We start from the raw sequence: 18628 nt of genomic DNA on the forward strand, positions 1-18628 counted from the left end.
CATAGTACTGCGCCAACGCTTCCGTGCGCGCCTGGCTACGACCGCTATGGTCCTCTCTGGACATGTTGCGGGAGCGGAGCGACCCAGAGCATATGGCGCCACAGCAGCGGGATGTTCTCCGTTCCATCTGGTATGAATGTGTGCCGGATGTGTAAGCAGTTTAGTAGGCGGCGTCCAGGAGCCGTCTGCGAGAGCCGCATATATTGGTTCACGAGGTGGGTCTCCCGCAACTCCTGATAGAAGTTCATCCCCCCCCCCCCCCCCGTCCTCCCCCAACGCCTACAGTTTGGCGTTGGAGGTAGCTACCGGGAGGTCCAGTGTTCGCTTTGTTGCCTTCCTGATGATGGCGTCAATGCGCTCGTCTTCTTGTTTGGTGGTGCGTGGCTACGGCACGACGTAAAGAATCCGGCTGGTCACGGAGGCATGGGCGACCTGTAGCGCGTACCTGCCCCTCAGACCACCCCGCTTGTTGGAAACGTCGTGGATCACGCGCCCTACCTGATCGCCTACTTGCTTAAGTTTCACTAGAGTCCGGCCTAAGCCTGTTATTGAATAACAGACCCAGGATCCGGAGCTCTGCACTTCTCTGATGGGACCACCCGACAGAATTGTGTAGAGATGTGTTGTCCTTGTGGTTAGCCCTGACATGTAGAAGCTCTGATTTTGCGGGAGCACATTGAAGACCACAGACGGCAGCATATGCAGCGAATATGGAGAAGACCTGCTGAAGGCGGCCTCCCCCCCAAAAGGCTCCCCTCGGTGGTCCAAGTCGTAATATGGTCTGCGCAGAGCGCGGGTTTTATGCCCTCCACCTGAGCCAGTTGGCCGGGGAGGTGCATCAAGACGATGTTGAAAAAGAGCGGCGATAACACCAGCCCCGGTGGTGTACTGCGTGTACCAACAGCGTAAGGGCCGTATTCCTCGTCCTCGATTTGGAGGAGTGCCTGACGCGCAGAGATAAAGTCTCTGACATAGCCGAAGACCTTTGCCCCGCAGTTAGTGGTGTTGAAGTTAGACAGTATGCTACCATGTTTAACATTGTGAAACGCCCCTTAAGATTGAGGGTGAGAATTGCGTTGTCGTTTTCTTTCATGGCTGTGGGTCGTATCATGTCGCTGTGTAGCTGGAGTAGGACATCCTGTGCAGACACCGGCGGGCAGAACCCGAACATAGTGTCTGCAAAGAGGCCCTTACTCTCCATGTATGGAGAGAGGCGATCACGTACCATCGACTCCATGAGCTTTCCCACACATGAGGTCAGTGAGATGGGTGTCAAATTGTCCGCAGTCTCGGCGTTATCTTCTTTGGCGCTGGATTCGCACTGGCGCAAGTAGAAAGCGAGCATGACATCATTTAAACGGACACTGAGAACAACTCCATGCAAATAATCTTTTCAGAAAACATTAGACACTTTGCGTCTTTCTTTATTGCCGTTTGCGAGGAAGAAAAGGACGAATTTTTAGCTGAGAAAACTGAATTTAAAAATCCACCTGCTAGTCGATTTAAAATTGCGACGTACTCCCGAAAAGGAGCGGCTATTATCGTTTTGAAAACATTTATTAGGCTATACAAGCGACAGGAGGTGTGCTTGGATCAGCCCGTCAGGGACCGGGATCCGCTCCAAAAAAGCAGTGCCTACGCGCACGTTCTACTTGCGAAGCCTGTAGATGATGAAGACACCTGTCGTCGTTTTCGGTGTTTTACGACTTATAAGAGCTACGTTTGTTGGTAAGTGAACCTCTCTGTGACTAAAACGCGATCAGAGTCCAAAAATGGGCTGCTTGTAGAGGCAGAGTTTGGATTTCTCGCCCACACACCACGCGCGTTGTTTTTCACCTCTATACTCTCACTTTTCCACCAGCAGGCTTTCTTCAGATCTTTAGGAGAGTGTTTTGGTTGTATGAGGTTCAACATCCCAGTTCGACTCAGGCTATGGAGGGAGGCCGTAATGGAGGCCTCCTGCAATTTCGAACATCCGGGGTTCTTTGACGTGCACTGACATCGCACGGTACAGGAGCATCTAGCATTTCCCCTCCGTCGAAATTCGAACGCCGTGGCCCGGATCAAACCGGCATCTTTCTGGTCAGCAGCCGAGCGCCATAACTACTGAGCCACCACGGCGGCTTCAGGATAATGTAAACAGCAATAAAGTGCCTTGCCGAAGAAATCGACAGCAAACAGGAAGTTAAAACGCGTCACATTTACTTGGGCTTTTTCTTTTTTCTGCCGAGAATTACTAGCATCACGTCAAGCTCATCTGACCTCGTATTTCCATGGCGACAGGACTAACCACTGTCATAAGGCACAGCTTCGCTCAGAAATCGAGATATAAATGCCAAAAAGACGCCATTTTATCGCGTACTGCATTTTATGTGGCGGTGAAAGCAGACAGAGAGGACAATGAAATACAACTTGAATGAATGTCGCCTGAAAGAGCTCTTCAGTTGAAATAATCTTGCAACATCGCTCGGCGAAACCCTATTGTGTCCAATGCAGCTGTTTTTCATTATGATATGGCAGTGGCTTTGTATCATGTGAAAAAAAAAGTGCCATATTGATTTCGTTTTTGTTTTTGTTTTATTAGTGTTTTGTTAAGACGCGGGTTATGCAATAGCATATACAGACACCTTTCCGTGAATAAAAATCAGTTGTTAGTCTGCGCCTGTTTCGTGTATTTTCTTCCGCTGTGTCCTCGTTTCTTCGCCCAGTTTAAACTCTGAATCTTCAAGTGTTCGAATGTATGACGCGTGCACGCAAAGCACGAATAGTTCTTTCTGCACTAGCATTCATAATGGCAGCGCAATTACCTACTACAGCCGCGAGGACGTTCAGGCTACAGAAGATGGATGATGACGTCATGTGGAGAAGCAATCAGGCTTCCGCTGATTCCATTCAGCAACTTAGCCCGATCTTTACCTTTGCCGGCATTCTTCTGGAGAGAAGGAGCGTCCTCTTTTCAACTATGCCGCGCCCGATGATGACATCATTATTCAGCTCCGGCCCGGCGATAGCGGTGCAGGGAAACCTGAACACTATCTCGGTTTCACTGTGCAATTGCGTCGCTATTGCAAATGCTAGAGCAAGCAATTCAGCCTGCTTTAGCTGTTAGTTTAGATCATTCGATCCCTTCAAGCTGGTCGAATTACAAAACATTTTCAGCTGAGAGATCTTCGGCTGAGTGAGCCATAAGACGTTCCCAGATGTTACCCGATTGCTGGCGATAACAGCTTCCCTCAGGCACACTTTTCTTGATGGTGCGCACTTTCTATACGCGAAATGCTAGGCTCTGCAATTAAAATAATTAGCAGAGAACACAGAGCAACAGGGTGTGCGGTTTACTCGTTAGCAGATTGTAGCAAAAGTGTAGAGCCTTAACGCTACATAGCATTACTTTCGCCCTATAAGTACAATAAACTTAGCATTTAAAGTTTGTCCTCAACATGGCATATTGTCTCAGGCTCTCGAGGCTAGTAGGTGAAAAGCAGGTAGTTATTTTTTCTTTTCACTGATACCCAAACTTGTGAAATCAGCATATTTATTGTTAGTTTACAGAAATTTAGCACTGCGACCGAGGCAGTGCTTCAAGGGTGTGTTGTAGCAAATAAAAATTACATCTTTGCATTAGTTGCTACTTCGAGAGTACGTCGCCACAGACTTGTCTTGGGTGCTCAGGAACGGCGATGCCGCAGGCGTCTTCGAACTGCTCACCACAATCCTGCGGAACCGGACCCACTAAGCCTCCTCGGACCCACAGCGTGCACTCTGTATGAACGAAAGCAGAAAAAGAAAATCTTCGGTGCCCGTCGAAGGAAAAGTGTATTCTAAATAAGTTTCCCCAAAGTGTCATCAGAAAGGTGTAATTTCAGACCAATCCCTTTCTCAATAATTACCTGTACGGCTATGAGCGTTCAAGAGGAGTTTGGAGATTTTAGAGCTTCTTCGCATTAGTTCAATATGTATGTTAACATTGCTCTTGTAATGCGGCTGTTGCTAAGTTTAGAAACCGGAAGCACATCATTATTTATTGGGATACAATACGCATAAGCTCACCGTACGAGTTAGATACTCATGCTCGTGGTTAACAACACTGGCTCATTCGAGGCGAAAAAAAACAAACACGCTCACACAACGGCCCAATAGTGAAAGAACTGCTGCGGTCAGAAGCGTTAAATACGCTTCACCAATAGCGCAGTGACGCGGAAGTGATTGCCTGTTCATTCACGCAGTTTAGCAGTATACAACTCTGCAAGAAGGAGAAAACTGCGGCGAAACTATAGGCGAAACAACTTTGGCTTGTTCTTGGCTGAACCCAATGCATGGAGAACATGTGACGAGGCTGCGTGCTTTGCAGCCACTCAGGCCGAATGTCGCTGGTCGGCATATAGAGGCTTACTACTAGCACTACTTCGCCGCATACAAGGGAAGGACATCGCACTCAAGGCACCGTAGAGGAACGTATAGAGAGCAAACGGTAACGTAAACACGGCAACGGTATACTACAACTCTCTCTAGGCCTACCGACGTCGCCTAGCAACGGATTTTTCGGGTAACGAAAGCGCACACCTGCAAACCCTTTTACACCACCGCCAGTAGTTTTAAGCCTGTTAGTGTGCGATGTTTGTCGTTCATGTTTATCTTCAATGGGCGTTTAATCTCGAATGTTCGCTGCCGCCAATATAACGAGCGCGGCGGAGAGCGACCGGCATTGTGTCCTCGGCGCACGTTGTGAGCACTTGCTGCTATCTCCTCTACCTAGCTGTTTCCTTTTCGGGGACGCAAGTTCTACCATTACTTTATGCCTATCCGACTATCGAAGTTCTCCAGCTGTTACTAAACTGACTAGCAATGCCATTTTAGCAGTGCTGCCGGAGCTCCGCTTTAGTGCACCGCTCAATAGGAAGGGCTTGCGAAAGCAAGTGCGCTGTGGCTCTTTCCAAGTTGCTTTTCAGTCACACCAGTGCTGAGAACCTTCCTAGGACTTGTGGCAGCTTTTCGAATAATGAGTGCAAGGTTTTTTTTTTCTTTAAAGCGATGTTTATTGCCTGAGGGCATAAAACGGTATGTAATGATGGATGACGAGTAGGGTGGGGAAGGTTTTACCTTCTTCTGTATTCCGTGCCCTTATGACTATTGTAATTCGGGATATTAAAATAGGGCTTTTTCGTAACCGAATCTAATCCAATTATTGTAGTTAAAGACCGAACCGAATACGAATGGAATAATGAAAGAATCGGGTCGAATACGAACCTGTGATTATTGGCTACTTCAGCAAACATTCGGAAAAAAACGTATGTTCATTCGATTGTGCGTGCTTCTTGGACTGTACTGTGTGCCTTTTTATTGCTTGTATTTACATTGTAAGAGAAGAGGTAGTTATTCAAGCTGGCTTTCCAGCATTTTCCCCCGTCCTTGGTTCATCGAATGGATGATGCATAAATGTATAATTAAACAGATCATCTCCGGCGGTGGGGATTAAGACATGGAGGTAGAGCAGTAGCTGTCGAAAGAAGCAACACTGATGTTCAGTATGTGATACTTAACACATATTCAGCATATTAAGCCATTGATCATCATGTAGAGCGCGTACTAAAATTACCTCTTTAATACTGTCGAGCTCAGCGAACAAAATAGTTCCAAATCTGAGTTAGTGAGAGGATCGAGAGTTTTAGCCGTGGCCACGGATAACTGTTATAAACGCAAAGTTTACAAAACCTGGCAGAATCCTGTCGCATTGTGCGACCTTAAAAGCCATATATCAAAATCACAAACGCCGCCACACGTCTGTATACCGTGTCGCGGCACTGAAATCTTCTTCCTGCATAAACAGACCACGGCAGCATGCTGGATGGTGTCGGCGCGGGCACTGTTTTTGAAACGGTTGTTAGAAGAAGTTGCGTCGTGCCTTATTCGAACTTCGAACTAATTATTCAAAAACTTTTCGAAAGCTTGGGAACGGATTCGATTCATTTCGAATAATTTCGATCACGCAAGATTAGATTCGTTTAGCGAATGCACCAGGATATCGCTTCGCAGATCGAAAATTTCGCATCCTCGTACACCCTCAATGTTATTGCTGGTTGCACATGCCGCGCATATACGCCCTCACCTCGATGGACCTGGCAGCTTCGGAACCGTGGCATGCATCCAGGGTGATTACTCCATTCATTGCATTCTATGCGCGAATTTTCTACTTTTGAGTGAGTTCTGTTCCGATGTTATGGTATTTGGAACAAGGCTTTTGGATAAAACTTATTTTTCATAAGAATTGGAGAAGGTCTTGGAGCATTTTCTGGGTACTAGAGTAGACTAGAAACCACTTCGAATAAGTTTCTAGCCCAAAAACCTTTTTTCAGCCAATGAAGTCGGAATGCAGGATCCGCAAGAGAGGAATTTCGCCTAGCACGTGCAGAATTTGAACAGGAACTTGCATGTCTAAAGCTTGGTCGGCTGGTAGCCATTATGAGAGGAATTTCGCCTTAAGGAGTTCTCTAAAATTGAAAATGACCGTTAAGCGTTGATTTCTAGCTCATTGTGCTGGCGCCGGAATTCTTGGGGCTGGCTGTCAAGCTTGTGTTGTGTTCAGCTCTGTGTCAGGATGCTACCAAAAAGCCATGCTCCACTAAGTTAAGGGTCAGTTACGAAACATTCCAGTGAGATCTGGAGCCCCGGATTGAAAATAGGGCTCCGCTTAATGGTTGACGCTCACGCGACCTGTAGACCATGGCCCCCTCGAACCGCACTAACTCGAAAGAGACAAAGTTGGACTACAACAGATCTACTGTGGGTCTAGAATTCTACTGTGCGGTGCAATGCTTTCGGTATTTTAACGTGCCGGTATTTTACCGGAAAGTTTAACGTCCCGAACCGACACATGGGCTCTAAGAGACGCTGTAGTGGAGTGCTGCGGATTCATTGAGACGACTTGGGGTTCTCTACCGTGCGCCGACAGAACAAAGGAGGTATTGTATTTCGCCTCCATTGAAATGCCAGCGCCTCTCCTGGGATCGAACCCACGACTTTGGTGTCAGCAACCAAACGCAAAGCAACTGAACCACAGCCGCGGGTGGTATTTTTTTTTTTCACACGTACACTTTAAAATTCACTGAAAAACATACCTACACAACGACTGATGGCAAAACACATCCATATTTGGCCAAATTTTCTCTCTGAACGCACTGCGGTGAAAGCCATGTTCTTCGCTGTGCGCATTTGATTTGGAGCAACGGATTGCTCCGGTCTTCCAGCTCGGATTACGGTGTAAGCGTTACGTTAACGAGCGCTGTGAACAGTGCGAAGTCGTGCGGCCGCGAAATAAGCCAAAGCCAATAAGCCAAAGTACGCGCACGCGCGTAAAGGCCCCTGATTCCACTTCCCGGACGGCTCTTTGTGAATTTGTTCTCATTCCTGTTGTTTATAACCTTTAACAACCTAGAGCATGAGCTACAGATCTGGAAACTTTAGGGAGTTCGATGCTTTCGGCTGAGATTATTTCCGGCAATCAGGACGCTATCATACTGACGGTTTTGTAGCGTAATGCATTATTCACAGCCGCAATTCATAAACGTTTTTCTGCTCTGTGAATTTGAAGGAAAAGACGTGAGTCCTGTTTACAATAGCCGCCAAGCAAAGGACGGACGCAAGTTAGCGCTGGTGCGTGCTCTGTCAATTTTTCTGCATGCATTTGTCGTGCTATAGGGCTGAGAGTCGAGAGATCGACCGGTCGGCTGTGTTTGTTTTGCGTGTCCCTTGATTCATCGCTACCGCACTTACAAAAAAAGTTTTAGACAGTGCATAGAGTGTTTATAGACTTCTGTCTGTAAAGTCTATAGCCTGTGTATAGGCAGATCCTGGAGAACAGTCTATAGGCAATACAAATGCCATAGACAGTCTGTAGACAATCTATAGATTTATGGCCACACAACTTTAATAGACCTTTGTGTATAGACAGTTTGTAGACTATGAATAGACAAAAAGCAATATCTATGGGAAGTCAATAGAGTCAATACGACGTGTATAGACTGTCTATAGACCATTTTTATAAGGGACCGCAATCTTATCATTTTTCGTACCCGCCAGACGCGGCCAAGGGCCTTATCTTGGAAATAATTATTGCGTTTTCCATTCATTCGATCCTCTGCTATTGGTCGCTGTTCTCAGTAAGGTAGGCCCAGAGCAAAGACGTCATACTGGCCGTGGCAGAAACATGCCCGTGATGCTGATTACTTGCATAAAGCCGTCCCGCGCTCATGTCGCACTAAGGGTGTTCCTAGTCGCACGGGCTGGCCAGCCCCGACGCTGATGAATTACGTAACAGGTGTGAGTTACAGGTGTCTATAAACCAGCAGAGCGTCTTGAAGTAGCATATTTGATAAATAAAAGCACTGTTATTCTGTGCCTACCTCAACGCCGCATATCAGGCTTCTACCTGGCTAACGTGTCCCCTAATAATGAATATGATTCGGCTTCAGGGCTTTCACAAAGCAGGAGTTATAAAAATAGTAGGTGTGACACGAACGAACGTCTCAAGAGCATCTTGGACTGCGCTAGTAAAATAAGACTCTTTGCGCCAACTTACGATGTCCTTCGTATTCCATATCCAAAACAGCACAGTTGTAGTAATCCGTGTAGTAGAACTTGCCTTCCATAGGAGTAGGATCTGAAATAGATTCCATAGTTTTTAGACTTTTTTGTACCTTTGAGGGCGCTGCAAACGCTGGCATATTTCCTGTGCTGTCCCGTATCATGTAATCTCAACCCCCAACAGACTTCGGCGATCTAGGTTCGACTAGCTGGGCGAATCGACTGTCGCTTCTGATTCAGGACCAGTTTAGTTTGCCGTGTGTTTTTTGGCACAGTGTATCCTGTTTAAGGCGCGGAGGGCTCGATCAAAGCATTTTTTTGTTTGTCGACAGATGGCAGGGCGGTTACAAAGTGACTCTTCTGCTAGAATTTCCGAAAAAAAAGAGTGCTTACGTTAGAGTGTTAAAGGCTCCTTGAGTCTGGCCTAGCTTGAATACAAAACAAAAAGATGGCTGCAATTGTTATGATTGGCGGAAAGGCAAGGCAACGCCTTCCTTGGAAAGCAAAAAATATTTCCGCATTTGCTTCTCAAGACATGTAGCGTGCACTGCACAGCCGTCAGTGACAGCACAGATAAAGAATTGATAGTATTTAAGGCGGCGATTAGGCCTGACTATATGGATAGCGTTTTGTCGCGCCGAAGAAGACACGCGAAAAAGCTAAACTCAGTAACTTATCGGTCAGTTGCGCAAGAGTAGCGTAAGTACTACGACCCGACACCAAATGAGATTTAAGGATCCCTCAAGTTTTTGGCTCGGAAACTACAGAGAGGGCAGCCTGTCCAGGTGTTCCTTGTCGATTTACGGAGCATAGCTCAGAACTACAGCTTTGAAGCATTGTTGTATAGGATGCCGAGGGCCCGCATCATTTACGGCTTTCGCCCGAAGAGCCTGTAAAAGAAGTTGCTGGCAAAAAATGTGTAACCCTATAGAAAAAGCAGAACCTCTTGCGTTAGCCGTAGGGAATGGAAAGTTTGATACCAAAAAGAAGGAACGGAACAAGGTTGACAAATGTGAGGTGGCCAGAGACGACCTCGAAGTTAAGCAGACAAGAAGGAGCTCGCGAAGCAATGCGAACGCTGCAGAAAGCGCGGTCGTGAAAGTTCTTCCTGCTTAGTGTGTCATTGACGATATTGAAGTTGTGGCCCACAAGGGTACTTTGCTCGAATGTGACCAAACACTAAGAACCACTGGGTGAATGTCAAAGCACACGCACACGCTACAGCGAGCACGTTGGAACCCAGCCATGGTCATTGAAGGCCACCGAGTCGTTGGTGCGACCAATTGCAGACACTTTCACTCGGAGCCGCTTCAAACCATTAATAAATGCTGATATTAGACTGCAGCTTTGCGTCGCCTCCCGATGAACGCATGAAGCGTCCAGTTTTCAACGGTCAGAGTTTCAGAACCTGGATTTATCTGTCTTGCTATAGAGAAGGCTGTCGGTGCTCAGGCTATTACCGCAGTGTATGGCCTATCAGACAAGAGCTGATGATAATATTCTGATTGTTATGGACAGTGAAGGCTCGCTGTCAACATTTTTTTTTGCGACAGGAAGAAAGCTCGGACACTATGATTCTGACTGTCGTCCTGAAAATCTACTCCGACTTGTTCATCGCAAGACTGGAATACGTTAAGAGGGCGGCCAGAGCATCTGAACGTCAGCTGGAAAGAAGCCAAAGCTCGGCAAGGCTATGAAGTGCATTACCCTCGACGTAGTAAGATTTACGAAGAATTTAACGCGCTATATAGCAGCTGGCATGAAAACAAAGTATCCTTGAGAGTATGTCTAAGCATGAAATGGACTCCAGAAAAGGCGTAGGGCTTTGTGAGACGGCTCTTACTTCGTGGTATCAGCAATGTGCACCCGCCTTTGTCCGCTTGTGTCCTTCGGGGAGCCAGCCAACGTAGTGTCCCGGTATGCTTCTGCGGCATGAGCAGCCTTTGCCATAAGCCGCTTTGAATAGGCCGACCGCGTATTTTGCTTGCTTTGCCGCTTTTGGTGGTGAGCCACTCCATTTTTTAGTTTCGTGCTTTGCAGCGCGCTCTGTGTCTCTCGCAGTTGCCGCTCATTGATACGTTGTTCAGGCGGAGTTCGTCTGCTGCCTTAGCAAACATTCGCGGCGCAAAACCAACGTATCAACGGCTACGAAGACGCCGATTTCCAACACTTTAGGTAGAAAACTGCTACTTAGAACGCTTTACTCGGGAGACTCTGGCAATTGCTGAGTGGCCTAAGCCCTCGGTTAACAAAGCTGCTTTCTGTGCGCAGTCACTGGTTTGAATGCTTTGAAGTTCTTTCCTTCTCAACGCCGTTCGGGCGGAAAAAGTTGAAGTTACATGAATAATAATTTAAGCATCATGATTCGAAGCGCACTAATATTCACAGGGTCATGGGAGTAGATATTCATTAAACATGCAGGAGGTATTCATGATCTTCTTAAACAATATGACCCACTTGAGCGCTGAGGATTAAACTCATGTCAGGATTCGTGAATGGCCCCGGAACCTTTTCTCAAGCACTTCTTGAATTAAGGCTCTGACACCCTTACAAATAACCATGGCTAAATTGCTGTACTAAGGCAGATGTCCATGAACCTCCGGTCGTTATCACAGGAAAGCTGCGATGATTTCGATACTATTTTCACGAGGATACCAGCAACGAGGCCACAGCTTTATTGGCTCCCAACTGTCCAATCCTAATCGATGAGTAATTATCGGTATTGGCGTCATGAATTGCAGTCAGATATATGAAAAAAATCCTTTCTTTCTCTCTTTTTTTCTGTGTGTATTTGTCTCTTCCTTGCTTATTTCTCTCTTCCCTTCTTCCTTTTCGTCTTTTTTTCTACTGTATTTCATATACAGGTTCATGGAGGTTCATGGACTTTTAAGATCGATTCATCAAAGTACATTTCACTGTCACAAAAACGTGCATTAAGAAACCAGCACGCGTATACGCTAACCGAGTAGCCTTATCACAGTAACTCTTTCAAAGATTCTTTCTTCCCACTAGGAAGAAGAGAATGGAACCGTCTAGACGCATCTATAACTAACGCTGATTCATTTTCAAATTTTTGTTCTGAACTAGAAAGCGCGTTTTAAAACTACAGTTGTGGTTCGAAAGGTTTTTTCAACTTCAAGGAGTATACGATGTGTTATGCCCATGTTTATATTATGTTTATGTTTCTGAAATAGCACGCTTTTTTCTTTGGATTGCTTGTGGAAATCTGTCAAACTTCTTTTCAGTTTTTCTGAGCTATGAATTGTCTAGATTATTGTTGTCCTTTGCACAGCCGCTTTTTGAAATGTTTATCATTTACCCTGTATTATACATGTAGTGCCCACCTGCTAAGGTCTCAACCAGAGACTGGCAGTATTTGAAATAATAATAATAATAAAAATACATATTCTGATACGCAGTGCATTTGGACGCAGGAATTTTAGGAACTGTTTTTACCTGCAACAAATACTTCTTTTGTTCCTGACCAAACATAGACGCAGCTACAACAGAAGTAAAGAATACTTTTTTTTTACCGTGAACAAAAAATGGATGCTGCGCTATTTACTATCCCTTTTACTGCTCCTGCTCCGAAGCCCACCTGCGCCTGGTGACCACAGGGGACACACTCTCCAGTGTGTCGACTGTCCATCCCTTTCGGCCGGAAGGAATTCCGGGAAGATTGTTTTTAGTCCGTAGGCAATGACGGGCGCTTTAGGCTGCTGCACACCACGACAGTGACGGCAGAGACCGTTTCAGATGCAGATTTAGCTTTAAATATAGCACAGTATGCAAGTGAAGACATGTGACTCAGCCCTGGGCTAAAAATTAACTAAGGAGATGGTGCGAAGCATGCAATGTTGAGTAACTTGCATTATAACCACAGCAAATACAGGAGCGCTCAGCAGAAGCCCATCGACGTCCTTAAGCGGGCGTTGAATCTTGATGGCCTGGGACTCCCCAATGTGCCATTATGATCAAATTTCAGAAAAGAGGATGCAGTAAGCCAGAATCGACCTATTGCTTCGAGTTAACTGATCTTGCAGAGAAAAAGGAGGTCCCGAGTCCTGAGAATGTAGTCAAGAAAAGGGGTATCCTTTCGGGTTGAAAGCACTGCGTAATAGCACCTCAGCGTTGTTTGGAACGGCACTCTATGCACGTGCTCTGTGCTTACGGGAATATAAACAGCGTCCTTACCTTCATCAGTCCAGAAAAGGATTGTTTCAGGCTCGTCGCCTACTCGCTGATGATACGCGATCTCAGTTCTGTAAAAATACAAGCCCGAAACATTGCAGTCTTTATACGCCATTTTGGTAAGTGAGAACGGCAAACGTGTGCCCCTGTAACCTTATATAAATATAAATACAGCGCCACCTATGTTGCGAAACATTGCCACAGAATCTTTTTGGGCTACGGAAGCTGTTTATGAAGTTCATTTAGAATGTACATATCGGCAAGAAAGAATCCCTATGCGTTCGTGCAGTTTCCGTTGGTAGAGAGCAAAACATGTAGAATTTTAATATACTGCATTGTGTTGCAGAGTAAAACCGTGTACCAAGGATATGTTTATGTTAGCAGCTGCTCACCGGGGTCAAGCCGTGTAAAGCGCCTAAACGATCACAGCCAATTTCTGAAATAGTTACTCAAAAACACTGTCAATCCGAAAGTTTAGGCTTTAGTCAACAGTGATTCCCTCGTAGCTGGAATACGCTAAGTCAGTTTGGAAGCTTTACCCGCATTACCATTAAAGAAATCGGTTGCAGATCAGTCTTGCCACATGTTGGTACTGCAATCTCCTAGGCCTTGTACCTGCGACAAATCTAGCTCTAAGATGTCATCATTCGCATCTCCCCGTACGCTGGCCTTCGTTTCTGGTATTGTTATTCCCTAGATCGTTTCCATGATGTTTTCATTATTGCCATTTAAGCGCCAACTAACCTGGCCTCATTGTAATGTTAACTTTGCGTCAGCTATGGTATTACCATATCTGAATAGGCATTTTCTGAAACAAGTACTTTTTTCTTCGGCCAGTTATAAAAAAAACTTCCGAAAGCTGTAATCGCATTTCAGCACGCATTGGGAGCATTGAATATTCGCTAATTTTCAAATGGCTTTCATTCAAAATGCATCACGGGTTCTTTCTTCCCACAGAATTGAATCTGTGCTGTGTTTGCCGTTCTTTGTCACGATTTCCGGCCCCGAGGGCAAGACCAGTTCAATAATTAGGCACAATATATGGTTGCAACGACCTGCTATTTGAAGTTCTAGCCTGAAGTGATATTGAAGGTTTTGAACGTTTCCTGGTAAATGTCAGGTTCACATATTACGAACAGACAATATAAAATTTTTTCCTGCATGAGCCAGGTGAGCAGATTTTTTTTTTTGTAGTCGAGAAGTGTGCCATGATGCACCGCAAAAAGCTGGCAGTTGTGTTTTCCAGCGCCATTGCTGTCACACAGTCATTCGAGCGAATCTTGGCGCTGCCGGAGCTCTCAGTGCAAATTAATAAAACAGGTACGTGAAAATGGCTTTAAGTTGTCGCGTAGTCAAAAAATTTTAGCAGTATGATATTTCAGTATTTCGTGGCTGGCATTTGTATTCAGTCTGTTAAATGAGCTTTTAAAAGGCCAGTCCGTTTGACACTTGGAGCAAAACTGGAACGGAAGAAGCACGCTCACATTAGTAAGACACACGCAGGGAAGACTTCAATCCCCGTCCATGTTTGTGCCTTGGTAATGTGAACGTGGTTCTACGTCTGGAGATTCACTTACTTTACATCTAGCGTTATACGTATCTTCAATTAACTTTGACGAGCCATTAAATGAGCACATTTCTTGAAATAGAAATTTAAAATCAAGCTTTAGTACTTCTCAGAAGATGGGGACCCTTGAAGAGTCCATATGTACGTAGCTGTCTTCTCTTCCGGGTTGAACGCTGTCCGGTTGGCTGCCGTGCACTCGTAAATGCTGTCGAAGTCGTAGTCCGAGATGGCCAGAACATATTCAAAATTTTGGAATACCTGCAGCCCAGAGATCATACAATAATGTTCACTAAGATAAAAAATGCTGAAGTTATCATGCAGAAAAACCAGGTCATAAATCTTGTGAAAAAAAAGGGGCTCATCCAACCTGAGAATAGCTAGGGCGCCACTAGAAAAACAAATCTCCTTCTGATAAGCCGGTGTCTTGGCTGAAGAAAATTTCTGTTTGGGCTGAGCTTCGTGATCGAGACTATAAAACCTGAGCCCAGTTCCTGTAAATGGTAGTTGCTTTGCCAGCTACATAAACTGCATGCTTTTTATGATTTTCTTACGTTTTTTCTTTAGAGATATACAGTGTATGCTCATGAGTTATCACTTCATTTGAATTATTAAGGAACTGTTTCCTCCCCTGCAGATTCGCAAAATGGAGACTTTCCGACCTTTTGCTTAACATGCCTAATTACTTTTGGCAAAATTGGTGGCGGCATGTTTTATATCAGGCTTCATCATTCTTAGCGCCAAACACTGACGTCATCAAAAGGCTATGAGTGATACTGGAGATCGTTGGTTTAGTTTAGTGTATTGGGGTTTCACGTCCCAAAGCGACCCCGAATATTACGGAAATTTCGACAACCTGGGGTTCTTTAACGTGCACTGAAATCGCACAGTACACTGGCCTCTAGAATTTCGCCTGCATTGAAATTCAGCCGCCGCGGCCAGGATCGAACGCGCGACTTTAGGGTCAGCAGCCGAGCGCCGTAACCACTGAGCCACCTCGGCAGGGCGATACTGGAGATCATGCCAACTGAAATGACTTTTCAATAGTCATAATACTGTGAACCGGCAATATTTCAAAATCATGCCGTGAACTTCACGGCCCATTAACATTTTATACGATTCCGTACCAAATTTCCACTGCTTGACCTAACTGTTTACTTGGCAGTAGGAGGATAGATCCTGAATATGCAGTTAAATCCCCCCAGCACAATTTATTTCATATGCCTTTCGTTCCTTTTGGAGGAATTTAATCACACTTCAAAACTCCAAATCACTCACTGCCTTTGTAGACTCACACTGTACTCAACTTCTGAACAACTTACATTATTTCCTTTCATCGGACTGCGCTTCTATAAAGCGATTTCGATTCGCAGACAAGGTCAGCTCTCTTAACAGTGCCAAAACCTACTGGGGTAGAAATGAGTTGCTGGGCGACTTGGTATTTCATGCTTTCATTCACACAACGCAAAGACGAACGCGCACACCACAAAGGGCCGGCGCTTTGTGGTATCTCCAATCTTGTCCGTGTTCGTCTTTGCGCTGTGCGAATGAAAGCATACTGGGGTAGAATGCTCATTGAATACCTCTCGTACATGCATTCTTTTGCTGTTCATCCCTGCCTCGTCTATTTGAGGGAAATGTATGTAGCAACAGTTTCTGTTTGGGGCTCATTGCTCCTGCTGGTACCAAGTACCCTGCTGGATGATAGGAATGGGTGAATAAGTTAATGTTTGGTTGTGTTGGCTTTTACGGTACGTAAGCAGCTTATGCATCACATGCCTAATACGGAATATACTAATGGGTGAAATAGTTAACGACTGGGAGCGAAATAGGCAACATCCCGAACGTCAGCTGGGCCCGGCAACGACCGGTTGAGTTGGCCGGTCGGCAGAAAACAGACAGTCTGGCTGGGTTAGCCCGATTGCAGGGGGTAGGTTAACTCAGGCAGACCCGCCTGGAAATGTGGAAATGCACGCTGCCCGACCAAAGTTCAGTCTAGCGGTGGTCGGAGCGATTTTGGACGGCTCCTTTGCACGAACACGTTGCACAGCACTGTCCTGCGCTGTGCGACAGTGCAGTCGTGCTGGTCTTACCTCAGGAAGATCTAGCCCATTTAAAGACACTGTCCTCGAAGCGAAGTCGCCTTGCTCAACGAGACGCCTGACTCTACCCGCTCATGTCGGGCTTATCTAAACGAAGCTATTATCCGTGAAAAGCTTTTGGTGCTAGCAGCGTGCAACAGCCAATGCTGGTATATTTGTTTCACTTAGCCTTCCCAGAGGTCACCTTCTTCATAATATTTTTGAGATAGTGCATTGCGACTCGGTGCTGAGTATTTTGTAGACGTAGTTTTCAGGCAGACCATTTTTGTTGAATTTTCAGCTTTTCTTTGAGAACACGCAGATGGTTCTTTTCGTTGAATTAGCTTCGAGGCAAGTAGTACGAAATGACAGCAGTGGCGATTTTTTCTAACCACCGTACTGGTATTACGAGGCATGCTCGTCTGGTTATTTCAGCCCTTTGCCTACCTGCCAGGGTGGGCCAATGGTTACAGAATTTTTCGTGTGAGCGAAACGCGGGAGGATGGAACCTAAGTTGTGGTGACCGCGTTTCCATAAAGGTGTAATATAAAAGCGCCAGAGCACTGTGCTATATCACGACAAGCTAAAGAACCCTGGATGGCAGAAACAATCTTTAACCCCCGATTAGGAGACTTTTTCTGCATCCTTTGTTCCTTCCCTCATGGCGTGAATCAGGTGTCCAACCTAAGTTACATAGCCCCAGGATTCTTGCTTTCTGATAACGATAAACATTTACACTACAGCAGCTCGCAGGTGACTTGTTTCGCATTAGTATGATATGAAGAATGAACGGGATAGCGTTAAGTCTCTCGTTCTGAAGGAAATCCGTTGTCGTGGTCGGCGTTGTGCGCGAAAAATCTCGAGAAGTAACCTCGTTGGGCCATCTAGGTCACGTGGCTTTGCGACTTCATCCCAAACTGCCCCAAAGGATTGTGAGCAAACTGCCCACCGTGACAGTTCAATTATTGGCTAGTCACGAGAGGTTGCTTGGGAAGAGAAACAACGCGCGCAAGCCCCGCCGCTGGCAGCATCTGCCATCGCAGGGCAGTGGCGCGTCGCTTAAGCGCTGTTCCAAGAGTGGCATGAGAACCCCCCGGGATCTATGAATGTAAAGTCGAGAATGGCCGATTCTGCATATATGGCCATTAACCCATTAACTGTATTGCCTCATACCTTCAAGGCGCAGCGTATTCGTCCCGTCCAATTTTTTATTTCCTTTTATATTCATTCGTGTTTGATAGCTTGCTAAGATTTTAATGGAAGTATGCGTTAAGACCTCCCCACCACACCCGTTTCATGGACGCGAGAAGGCGATTTTCCAAGAGCTCGTTGTTAATTACAGAGAAGCCCTGTATGCTATTGGAGAGCGGCGTATATTACCCGAAAATAGTTTGCGTCACCTTTCCTATCGTACAGATTTCTGGATCAACCCCTAAAATTTCGGGACTTGAGCCCTAGAAAAACTTCTGTATTTTACGATGTCATCTGTGGACGTAGAATTACTGTACCATTAACCGGATACCCCGAAGCCAGCGTCAACGCACCCCATGTTGATATACAGTTACTTTGCCTGATGATGATGATGATGATGATGTAGCCTTCCCTTTGTAACGGGCGGGCGCCTACCAAAGGTGCCCTGGCTGGATAGATACACACATAAAAACACCACTATCAAACGCGAAGCGGCAAACACACACGCGAATACCGACGAAACAGTACTGGTCTAATGTCGCACCAGCGTCCACCACTCTGTCAATCGGCGCTTCGTCGCTGCAACTGCCGCATGGTTTGCCGCATCCGCTGTGCAGCCCTCGTTCGAAGAACGGAAACCCAGCGCCTGCGGAAACGTAGCGCGCTCGTGCGGTGGCGTTGGCAGCTTCTCGCAGAGTAGGACGATGTGCTCCGTTGTTTCGTCGTGCTCTCCGCAGGCTCTGCACTGGGTGCATTCGACTGTAGTGTCGAAGCCCTTGCGGTACACAAGCGTTGGCATGGCACCCGCGCGTGCCTCAAACAACAGGCGGCTGCCTACACTGTTGTCGTAGAAGCTCTCAACGCAGATGTCCTGCTTGGCTGCCCGGTACACTTCCAGTGTCGACTTCCCCTCCATGGCAGCCCTCCACGCCTCTCGCTCCTGCGCATGCACTTGGGTATTAACTGCCTTGGCCCATTTCCTCGCGTTGTCGGCTTGTACTTCATTTCTGAAGAAGCCGAA

General features: G+C 46.2%; 1 protein-coding gene across 2 annotated transcripts in view; it reads right to left on the reverse strand.

Annotated features, from left to right (window-relative positions):
• Positions 1 to 3518: 3518 nt before the first annotated feature.
• Positions 3519 to 18628, reverse strand: part of LOC149359270 (uncharacterized) — a 48881-nt gene continuing 33771 nt past the window's right edge. For both annotated transcript variants that reach the window (XM_089571557.1, XM_089571556.1), the window contains exons 2-5: positions 14445 to 14596; positions 12775 to 12842; positions 8576 to 8656; positions 3519 to 3762 (exon numbers count right to left, since the gene is read on the reverse strand). In XM_089571557.1, the coding sequence (XP_089427683.1) occupies positions 3629 to 3762; positions 8576 to 8656; positions 12775 to 12842; positions 14445 to 14596 (435 nt within the window). In that variant the 3' untranslated portion in view covers positions 3519 to 3628. The remainder of the gene's footprint in view (positions 3763 to 8575; positions 8657 to 12774; positions 12843 to 14444; positions 14597 to 18628) is intronic.

This window comes from Amblyomma mixtum, chromosome 2, assembly GCF_055824585.1.
Source record: "Amblyomma mixtum isolate Tamu chromosome 2, ASM5582458v1, whole genome shotgun sequence".
Lineage (NCBI taxonomy): Eukaryota > Metazoa > Arthropoda > Arachnida > Ixodida > Ixodidae > Amblyomma > Amblyomma mixtum.